Raw genomic sequence first — 11,380 nt, forward strand, 5'->3', positions numbered from 1 at the left:
CCGAGCAGGCTTAAAGGAAAGGAGAAACTGTGACACAGCAAACCTGTGTGAGTCGCTGCTAATGAGGCGACCGCTGGTCTGGCCTTGGTTATAAATATGAATCATGACTCCAGGCCTTTGTCTCTGAAGGGCCACCACTGAGAGGGTAAGAGGAAATGATTTATCGGAAGGAAGGCACACGTAAAAAGATAAGGTGTGAGGCTTTTTTGAAGAGGAGATCAGTCATGTTTCATGGTTTGAAATCATAAGCATAGTCATAGGAGGCAGGCCTAAGTCATTTTCTACTTCAACACTGTAGCCTAGTTTCTCTCTATTAGTGCTCCAGTGCAATCATTATGTTCCACAGTGATTCATTCAGAGCAGAATGGGTTGGGCAGCATCTAAGCTCAAAGGAGCAGATGAAAGGGATTCTCTCAAAACTGCAAGTCTTTGGGGTGTTTTTGTGAAATGCAGTCCTCAAAGTCACAAAAACCTGCTGTGTTGGTGGTTGGCATGAAGTTTTCTGAACAGAAATTGTGGCAGCTGACACAGCTAATGCCTCGTTGACTTCAAACACTGATTATTTTACACTCAGCCTGCAACACACACATACACCCAGAACGCATGCAAATACACACTTAACCAGAACCTGACAGACACGCACTGGAAACAGACACACATGTACATACATACATATAGCATACACCCATAATGACAAGCTGAGGAGAGGGCTTGGCTTGTGGTGGGTACTGAGGTGACAGCCATGGTAATTTCCTGTGGCAGTTTTCTGCCTGGGAATGGTGATCCGAAGGCAAACGCTTCATTAAAGCTGCAGCGCGGCTTCAAGTGGTCGGCCACAAAAACGCTCGAATAAGCAGAGACACAAGAGGAGAACTGCGTGGAAACAAAGAGGGGAGATTATGCGTATCTGTGTCGGTGAAAAGATTGAACCATGTGTCTCGGGGAAAAAAACACCTTTCTCTCGAAAAGTGTTTTGTAACATGATTTTTTTTTCGAAATTTTTTAAATTTTTTTTGTATTTTGTATTCCAGTCGTGTCGCTTTCTTCTTAGCCCATTTGTACTTTCTAAATCTCCTTCGTGAGTTCCATTTTGTTGTCGTTGTGTTTTCTGAAATTATTATGTTTCTAAATTGTTGTTTTGCCGCCTGTTTCATTCTATTTTGTGAAATAATGTTGTGGCGTTTGTATTTTCAAAGCTGCTGTTGTGATTCTTGTTCAGTCATTTAGGTTTTCTGAAAGGTTTTTATATTTTGTTTGCATGTTGGTGTGTGTGCGTGTGGGTGTGTGTGTGTTTACCAATTATTATGAAGTTTTCAGTTTTCACTGGGGACACAATGCCGTTTGTACTGAAATTCGGTAAACATCTGAAACATATTTTTGTTTCTGTCAGCAAAACAAAAAGGTATTTTGCTACCACCTGTTGGACAGAATCTGGAAGTGACACCAGTCCCTTACCTCTTTCTGTCTTTTCCTTATTAAACAATAAAAGATTCAGACGCACACAATCACAGGGCTAACGCTTTAAGTTTCTATATCAAACTGAGCTTGTATTGGTCAACTTAAAATCATTTCAGGGTCAGATCATGTGGTTATAAATGTAGATATTAAAATATGCCATTATCATTTGTCTGTCATTGTGAGATAGTTGTTTAATAAAGAGGTTTTGATTGGCCAGATGTATTTCTCTATGTAATGTTATTGCTGCTCTTATAAATTGATAGTCGGATATCGGCATTGAGTGGCAACATGAGGTCGGGCTCTCCTGCAAATTTGTCCTGCGGGTGTAAAGTTACGAGCGGACAGGACACACCTCTAGAGGGAGTTCCCTGGGAGGTGGAAACAAGGAGGCGAACGTCTCTCCTGCAGAAATCCCTTTCACTTGGAACGAGCAGTGGTCTCTGACCACGACTGTGCGTCTTTTCAACAGCGGTGGCTGTGCCAAGAAGGGGAAATGCCCGGGATGGGCAACTCTTTACGCGCGGCTGCCCTTCTGGCTTTCGTAGTTCTTTCTATTCTGGTGTCACTTCTGATCAGCAGCGTGCAGCAGTTTGGAGCAAGGATATCGCGCTTTTCCAATGCAACTTTTTCTGGTGATGAGGAGGAGTTGGCGTCGCTCCGCGGGGCGTTGATTTACCAGCTCAAAGAGAGGCGAAAAGAAATTATTCCGCTGCTTTTACCTGATGATGATGGTGATGAAAATGGACTGTCAGAGGAAAGTCGACATTCCTCTCAGCATGATCAAGACTCTATTTTGGATTATAGTTTGTGGAATGAGATCACACTTGGCTTCAGGAAAGCGCATCTGGATCAAATGAGTTGTGATTCTCTGGTTGACATGCAGGCTGTGGAGGTTCTCGGTTCTGGATACACCAAACTGGTTGTCAAAGTCAATCTATCCGAAGGACAGCCTGTGGCGTTAAAGCTCGTCAACGAGAAAGGCATAGACATGAGCAAGTGTTTGGAGGACTTTAAAGATCCACAAGGCTGCCGCGAGCTCGTTTCTTACAAGTTGAAAAAGGAAATGGTCCTGTTGCAAAGGCTGCAGCATCCAAACGTCATAAAGGTAAAGTGTCCCGCCTCAGTGTCTACTGAAAGCTCCTTTAAAACTTTTGATGCATTCAAAACGTACAGTTACAGACCTGCTTCAACAAACGTTACATTCAGAACAGTCTACTGCAGATTTATGGAAGACCGCGTTGATTTCTTAACTGTGGAACTACTGCAGGATATTATCAAGACTTTCCATAATCCAGACACTACTGCTAAAATTTTCCTTTGTCTCATCCACAGTGAGCATGATGAAAGGTTTCACTGGCTCTCCAGGGCCTTCCCATGTAATTAAATTAAATTCACTGACCCTGCCCTGACCTTTGGGTCCAGTTTGGCAGGAGCACACAATGTGCCTCTGTCCTCTCTGCTATCCCTGGTTTCATCTGAAACTCTGAACGCTTATTCACTCAAACCATTACAGCCCAATTTGGAGCTAGTTTGAATTACACCGATACGTTTGTTTCTCAGATCCAGCAGTTATGTGACAGCTCAATCGATTCATTTCACAAGTGCACGATCCCCTGTAGCCTGTAATGTGATTTTTACCGTCACATGTCAGAGCTTCAGAGGGCTGGACTGGCAGAATATCTTGTTCTTTCAGCTCGCAAGTTTTGGACGTGTTAACCTGTTTTCTTATGCTCATTTTTACTGCCGGAAAGTGCAAAACAAACTGTAGTATGATGAGATAGCTCTGGTTTTACTGTGACTAACCCTGGTTATATACCTCTGTAGCTCAAGGGTCACTGTGCAGGAGTCCAGGGAGGAAGAGGAGTAGAAGGAGGAAGAGCGGCAGTCATTCTGGAGCAGGGGAATCCTCTCCAGATGATCCAGCTGCTCCAGAGCCCTTGGGAGGACAGATTCAGGGTAAGTACGTTATTTGCTTCTCTCCAGCTCTGTCATTTATCCACTTCTCTACACTTTGGGAGAATGAAGATCGCTGTCGCATGTGCAAACAGATGCTCTTTTTGGCAGAGCATGCGAGTGTTGAAAGATGAGACAAGCAGACATTTGAAACTTTTGGAGGTCTGACATCTGCCCTTCAGTGTATTTGATCAGGCCCTGGCTGGAATGGAGATGGGCCCTAGAGTTAATCCACTCTTGGCTGGGGATGTCATCCCATGTCAAAACACACACGTAAATACTCGCAGTTTCAGTGCAGCCCACTGCTCACAGTTGAGGTCAATAGAAACTGAATTTACACTCCAGTGATCCAAATATGTGCACGTCTTTTCGCATGGATGTGTTTGAAAGAGAGAATGGGTGGGAAAAGTTCAAGGAGAAAAATGTCTGAGCATGCACATTTTTTGCTTTTTGGATTAACAGAAGCAACCATCTCATCTCAGCTGTGGGTCTCATTTAGCTGCATCACCCAAATAGCCCCACTCTAGCTGCTCGGGCCCCCTTCGTCTACGTTGCATCTGCGCAGGCTACATTAATCCAAGGGTGTTTGGTTTCATCCGGCACCCTTTTTTTACTGTGCTTCGAACCCACCAAGTGACGTCCAAGAGAGTCGAAGCATTACCTAACACTGCAGCTATGTTTGCAGTGTAACAGAGGCATTTCATGCTTTGTCAGCATGTGGCTACTGCCGCGATTTGGCCTTTTATTTTAAGAGAGGATTGAAATGATAGTACAAAAAATACTCTGAAAATGGCATGAAAGTAGGTCAAATGTGAGATTTAGAATTTGGCCTCAGTTGTCTAATGGCCTAATGTCTAATTTTCAGGACAAAAACAAGTCAGGTTTTAGCTTGAAAACTAGTCCTTCTTTTAGGGTCCACAAACATTTTAAGAATCAATTTCATAGGACGAAAACTGTAAATGTTAAGCCTGATTTATCTTAAAACACAAAAACTGTACCCAACTTTGCAGCTACAACAGGCGTATTGACTTAAATGTTATTACTTCATAAATTAATTTAATCAGCCACAATTTTTGTTTAATTTGATTTGAATATGCTTTGAAGGTAATTTAAAGGTAGCTTTGACCTCTACAAAAGGAAGTTTTTTAACTGTTCTTTGTCTCCAGTGATAGAAAATGAGTATATTTTTGTAACCAATAAAGCAATTTTAACGTGTTAACTTTGTTTTTTGAAACTATCGCTGGTGTTTCATTTGTTTTATGGCCCAAATGATGAAATAATTTGTTTGGTAATATGCTTATAAAATCATTCTTTACCAGATTCATCAAAAAATATATGAATCTGTGATGTAAATCTTCAATGGCAAAAGCTTCTAAACCAAAGGTGATCAACATGTTACAGAATATCACATAAAAAATTAAAAATTCTGAATTTAAAATTACTTCATTACAGAACTGTCATCCATTAATATAAATAATTAATTAATGTTTCAGCCTTTAAGTCCGCATTTATTTATTTTTTTAGTTTCCAGGACAATTTGTGCCACCTTGTCTGTGTTCGGCCCAGCTGATCAGGTTTTGATATGTTTGATCTCCAGGTATGTCTGGACATGGTCAGACTGCTACATTTCCTCTCGCAGTCTCCTCTGGGCTCCGTGGGGCTCCTGGACTTCCAGCCACGGCAGTTTGTCACCGTGTCCGGTGAGCTGAAGCTCACAGACTTGGACGATGCCAGCGCTGAAGAGACAGTCTGTCAGACGGACACAGACTGCACTCTCCAGTTTCCACACAGAAATTTTACTCTGCCCTGCTCGTCTCGGGGTGTGTGTGAGGGATTGAATGAGAAGAGGAACATTTACAATGCCTACAGGTAAAAAAAAAAAAAAAAAAAAAAAGTGACAGTTTTACTGCATGATAGATGTGCGATGAATGGATGGGGCTAAAATATAGACTAAGCTGACAGCTAAAATGGTGATAGTAAAGACAGACAGCTGGAAATATTCTGTTTGATGGAAGTGTGATGATTGCATTGTTACTTTCAGTGGAAAAAGGAGTATTTTCCCTTTAAACTGCTTCATATTTTGGACAGCTTTATGGACTATGTTTGTTCTAACAGCAGAGTGAGAAAAGTCATGTTCTGTGGGTGCTATGTGATGGGGCTTGTCTGGCTTTCTGTCTCACTGATTTGGCTGTCTTTGCGTGGCCCCAGGTATTTTTTCACCTACCTGCTGCCGCACCAGGCCCCGCCCGGCCTCGCACACCTGGTAGACCACATCATGAACACCACAGGTGAGGACGAGATCCAAACTGGCATGATGAACGATCAAAGATCAGAAAGCCAATTGTTTCATCATCCATCGAGTAATAACATGCCTTTAAGTGCTTCATTAAATGAGTTTGACAAGATGCTTCTTGAGATGTGACACTGCAATGAATACATATTGTATTCTGTTGAAATCACTTGACTGGGATTGAACGACATAGTGCAAAAAATAAATAAAAATCATGCATTTGACTTTCTACGTGTAGTCCCTTCAGTCTTCTGCCTGACTTAATGCATTATGTGTTTTCAGGGGAGCTGAAAGCTGACATCAATCAGACGCTGGAAGCCTTTGAACATATCCTCCTCCTGTACAAGTCAGGCCTACACCTGGATAACCTTCCTCCATCAATAATCAGAGGTAGGAGCAGATGGAATGAAGACTGCCTTTTGTGAAGCACAGTGAGCTCTCTTGTAGTCCCTATTTTCTCGCAGAGAAGGCTTGGCTTTTTTGATCCACTTTTAGAGATAAGCAGACAATCTGCAGCTCTGTTTTCATTTAATATCTTGGAAAAAAATGAAGGGGAGGGGGGTTGTTTCTTCTGCTCAGGATGTTTTGACAGGTTTATTAGGCAGCTGGAATGAGAGGACAAGACCAACAAAGTGGGATTAATCCTACAAGTCTCTGGCTCAGGAAGCACAGTCAGCGTTCATTTAGAGGGAAAAAAACAGTGTTGGGGTTTAAGTTATCCATTAGCTCCTTTGTCTTTTTTTGTTTTTTTGCTTTATTTTTTTAACTAACTATTTAGGTTATTATCCTTTATTCTATTAAACATATATTGCATCTGACTCTCAGAATATTAAGAAAAACTGAACTTTTACCAACTTTTTGCCTGGTTTCTGTATTCTTACTATATAAGCACTGAAAGCCCTTCACTTTTCTTCTCTCCAACTTGCTTCCACTCATTGCGCTGCTCCCCCTCTCACTCTCCCGCCGTTCCTCTCAGCAGTATGAAATATTAATAACAGAATGACTGGCTGCGTTCCTGTGGGGAGATTTTTTCCATCCCCCAGATGCTGGACTGTTTATATAGCAGCGCTTTGTGAATTTAATCACAGGTTCAGGGTAAAGAGGCCTGGTTACTGAGGCTGACACTGGGAGGGAATGTTTCAGCTTAACAAGGAGGTGCCAGGAGTCGACTGCTGCTACAGCTGACTGTGTGTGTGATAAGACTTAAAAAAATGTCTATTATTTCAACGTACTGTGGATTTAGCTTAAACAGAGGTATTTTAGGGGGTAGAGGACAAGGCCGGTTCATTTTAGTTTAGTTGTTGCTTTGGATCAGCCAGCATTTTCTCCTTTTCCAATCACTAAGCTAATGTAAGTAGCTATCTGCTATCTTCATACTGTGCTATCATCAGAGTAGTATTGATCCTAATGGGCAAATATAAGAGCACCTCCCCCAATGTTTAGATCAGAGATGCACCAATTGCAATATTCTGGGTAGATACCCCTACCAATGTCTGCTGATAGTTGATACAAAATATTCTTTGTTATTTCTTTGTCCTTTATTGCCAGGGAAATAATAAAAAGAACTGTAAAAAAAAGTAACTATGAGAAAGTACATCACACTTTAGATAACTGTTTCAAAAATATATTTTAACCTGTTAAACCATTACCACCATAACTAGTTTCCAGTGCTTTTATGGCTCAACAAAATTTGTTTGTGCTCAGTAAGATCAATTTTGAATATATGCAGTCAGTCACAGAGATTCAGTACGATACAACCAAGGCACTCCAGATAAATACTGGCCACTGCAGTCAGTTGATGTTGCAGTCAACAAAGTGAATATTGGACAACACTGATGTTGGGCTGGTTTAGCTGTGCATCCCAAATTTAGAGCTGATATTTTAAATTACTAAGAAAACAGAGGGGGTACGCACAAGTGCAACCAAAAACACAGGTGAGATTAGGGTAAGATAAAGTGAGGCTTAGCCACGGTTATGGTTAAGGTTTGGGTTGATGCAGTGTCCCAATGAAGGTAGCTGCACAAATGTATGTGTGTGTTTATGAAAGAACAATACTCATGAGGCCTCAAGTCTTAATTTGAAATTGCTGACAGATGGAGAGTCATCAGTGATGTGGATGTAATTTTTCCACAGTTGAGATCATCTGTGATGCGATGCAGAAGACTGAATGATGTTAAGATGTAAAACTAGTGAAAACCGGTTTTATTTAGAATCTAAGTGCTGTTGTGAACTTTGTATTGAAATGTAAAAAGGAAATCCCATTTATCATCTGGCACACAGAAAGTTATCAGTCTTTGTCTAAACAGCTGAGTTCTGCCACCCCTCAGCTCCCCGACAGGCCTCATTTTTTTCTCCCCCGAGACTGATCCTCTGAACACCCCCTCTCCTTGTTCCCTTTTCACAGACCCAGAAGGCAGATCTTCATGTCCTTTTCCTCCTAACAATGCTCCCCCACATACACACTCTCATGCCGCCTCCTGCCATTTAGGAAGGTTAACAGTTTGTAACCGTGTGCCTCCTCCGTACGGGCTTACAGGCAAAGCTTTTGTTCATTTCTGGAGCGTGTGTGTGTGTGTGTAGACATATGTGTGCGTGCTTCCCTCTCATGGCTCCCGCTAATGTGTAGCAGATGATTTAAGACCAGATCCACCAGACGTCTGACTGAAAGAGTTATAATGATGAATGTGACGCAAATGTTTGGAAGGAGGGAAGTGAAACAATGTGGGGGGGGTTTTCTCTTCATTGTGGAGCAACAGTTTGCTTAAACTCGTGTTCGTTTTTTACATAATTATAATATGCAGTGCGTTGTTTTGCAACAGTTTAAATAATAACAGCTGAAACAATTATTGGTTAATTCTTTTTTCTTTTCTTTTCTTTTGCATGTGTTTGTCAAAAATATAATCATTATCTTTGCCCACAACATTTTTATTTTTATTTTTTTAAATGTAGTAATTTAGAAAGTAATACAGTAGCACATTCATTATTGAAAAGAAATCAGAGATTGAAAGCTAAATCTAAATGTTAATGTTGAGTTACTAGTTTTTGGTAGATTGTAAATGTGTCATATCAAATATTATTTTCGCAGGTAAAGAATTGATGGTATTTTAGGAACATTTCAAGGCTGCTGGCCTTTTTTATTCTTAATCCCAATAAGAATATTTTATTGTTAAATATTTTAGTATAAAAAACTCTATAAGCCTTTTTCCACCAGGTATTATAATCAGTGTGAAATATAATTTTTTTCACTGTAGCTTTAATTCTATTAAATATCTAATTGATTTACTAGCATTTCACATTGAGTCTGCGTTCTTTCTGTTTAGTTCTTATCTGTAGTCCCTTTTCAGTCTGAGCTGTATTAGGTTACCCCTCAGGGATCATTAAACTTTCATCTTATCCTCAGAGAGTGCTTCAAAAATCTCTCAATAGCCTTTTGTATTGAAGTGGCATCTCCTCCTCTGTGGTTAGATTACACTGTGATGCAAGGTATGGGGACATCCGGGAACGTGGAGTACCGCTGCTGGCCGTCCTACAGCCAGCAGGGCTGCGTGCTGTCGGTCTACAGTGCCAGAGAGGCAGCGTACATCTGTAACTCCCACTCTCAGTGCAACAGCTTCACTCTGACGGGGCTAAAAACATGGACGGGTGTGTAAATCTGCTACTGAAGTCCTTTATATGACTTTTCTACACTCTGATTTGAAATGGTCATTTTTATCAGGATGCTTAATTGTAAACATACATTCTCATCTCACCCTACTGTAGTCTGAAAACAACTCATTGCATAGGAATTTGTGGACGAATGCAGCACAATAAGCCTGTATAAGCACACCTGCAATATGACTATGACTGCTAAGTCAACCTACTTAGCTTCTTTTTATCCTTTGATTTGGCTTTTTAAAGTTGAAATAGACACAGATGTTGAGCATATCAAGTCTGAACATGTTCGTTCAGGGATGTTGTCAATGTGTTCAACATGGCTCTTTTTTTTGTTCTTTGCAGGCCGCCTCCTAGCCTCTTTCAGAAGCAGTTTCAGTCATCTGGTGCCTGACAGAACCTCTGAGGTCTATGTGAAGAAATCCAAAGTTCCTGAAGTTCCTTCATTGTGACATATGGCAGAAACAGAACATTCTCATTGGGGCTGGAGTTACTGTGGAGTAGGACAGCTCAGCAGTTGGAAGTAAAGCAGAAATGTAATGCTTAAGAAGAGAACTGCTCTCTCCTGGTGAACATGTTGAACACAGCTTGGCTGTTTGGATGAGGTGCAGCATGTAAAGGCTGGGCAGCTTGAAGTGAGCAAGTGAATGTGATATATTTATAAGGCTTCTGCTCGGTGACTGTTTGATCTGCCTGCCAGCTCACTGCGTCTGCCGGCTACTATTTAAAGGGATTTCCCTTCAGGTACAATTAAGGAGGGAGAGCCTTGTGCCCTTGACATGTTTTTTTTTTCTTTCCTACTTCGCCTTTATTTGCCATGTGTGTTGGCTTTAGTTATGAGGCCGTGTCCCTTTAGTCAGTTTTTAAACCAAGATGGTAATAAGAGCGTCCGCTGCAGCTCAGCATTTGGAGCCTAAAACAAGCTCTTATACAAATACACTTTGATGTATTATGCTCTGAAGTTGAAGCTGTTTTTTTTTTTCATGGTTGTCTGGTTTAAGTTGCACTGTGCTATGAGATGGCAACAACCATGTAAGCATTTACACATCAACAATGAGCAAAGAAGCTTAAAACCATTCCAGAACCGTCTGTTTTTACATGCTTTTGTAAACTTAGCATGGTAAGTTTAACATAGTATTTAGTTCATGAATATTTATACGATAAAATGAAATGTAATTATTCTTACATGTTTGTGCATTATAGCTTATGTGCACCTTGTGGGTGAAAGTTTTATTTTCAATGAAAAATTATTCACTTCAGTGTTTTTTATACTTCACTTGTAACTGTACAATTTGTACTTATATAAATCAAATGTCTTTACTTTTTACAGTTTTGGTAATTTGCATTTTTATTGTATAAAGTTTAACTGCAGCTAACAGCCTGTTTATTTCTCATTAGCACCTTTGTGTGTGTTTCAGTGGGGGAGGGGGGACTTGCATGGTATACTGACCAGCTTCTCTGTGTGTATTTCTTTATCTGCTTGCATGCCCCCACATCTACAATCTGCACCCTATCTGAATGGCTGAGACGGCAAAAGCTTCGGAAGTACGCAGAGTTTGCACAATACAGAGGAATGCATTCAAATGCCCCATCATGCTGAGCTCATTATGAGCTTTAATTAATACATGTAAATTAGCTTACTTACCAGCCCTTTCTCATGGTAAGGTTGGGGGCATTACTGTAAGACAAAGGCAGACATCAGAATAATCAGTGCTCAGTTTGCGGTTTGCACACGAATGGGCTACCATCTGTGCCTGCCAGGAGGAACCTGATGGGTCTGAGATAAGAGCAGGTCTGCAGGGTGGCGGGCTGAAGTGTTTGTAAAGTCAGGACTTAAAGCAGTACGAAATTCAGCTGCCACAGAGTTTATGCTGAAAGGAGAAAAGCAGATAAAATACCTGTGATGCAGTGTTAAGGCATAGATCTTGTCATATTTTTGGTGCTCCTGATAAAAAAGGAAAACAAAACAGGAAATTCTCAAGAAATGACTCCTTAATCATGTAACAGGCACGCAATATATTCCCCACA

At 40.9% G+C, this 11,380-nt stretch overlaps 1 protein-coding gene across 1 annotated transcript; it reads left to right on the forward strand.

The window, feature by feature from the left end:
- Positions 1 to 1,872: 1,872 nt before the first annotated feature.
- Positions 1,873 to 10,814, forward strand: pkdccb (protein kinase domain containing, cytoplasmic b). The gene is made up of 7 exons (XM_072365545.1): positions 1,873 to 2,563; positions 3,283 to 3,414; positions 5,009 to 5,280; positions 5,620 to 5,699; positions 5,984 to 6,091; positions 9,167 to 9,343; positions 9,698 to 10,814. Exons 1-7 carry the CDS (start codon positions 1,952 to 1,954, stop codon positions 9,802 to 9,804), a joined length of 1,488 nt encoding a protein of 495 aa, XP_072221646.1. The 5' UTR covers positions 1,873 to 1,951; the 3' UTR covers positions 9,805 to 10,814.
- The last annotated feature ends 566 nt before the right edge of the window (positions 10,815 to 11,380 follow it).

The sequence above is a fragment of the Leuresthes tenuis genome, unplaced genomic scaffold (genome assembly GCF_036924035.1).
Source record: "Leuresthes tenuis unplaced genomic scaffold, fLeuTen1.0.hap1 SCAF_15, whole genome shotgun sequence".
Lineage (NCBI taxonomy): Eukaryota > Metazoa > Chordata > Actinopteri > Atheriniformes > Atherinopsidae > Leuresthes > Leuresthes tenuis.

Coding starts and splice junctions, on each gene's coding strand:
- pkdccb (XM_072365545.1), top strand. CDS start 1,952: ATGCCCGGGATGGGCAACTCTTTACGCGCGGCTGCCCTTCTGGCTTTC. Junction 2,564..3,282: donor AGCATCCAAACGTCATAAAG/GTAAAGTGTCCC, acceptor ATACCTCTGTAG/CTCAAGGGTCACTGTGCAGG. Junction 5,700..5,983: donor CCACATCATGAACACCACAG/GTGAGGACGAGA, acceptor ATGTGTTTTCAG/GGGAGCTGAAAGCTGACATC.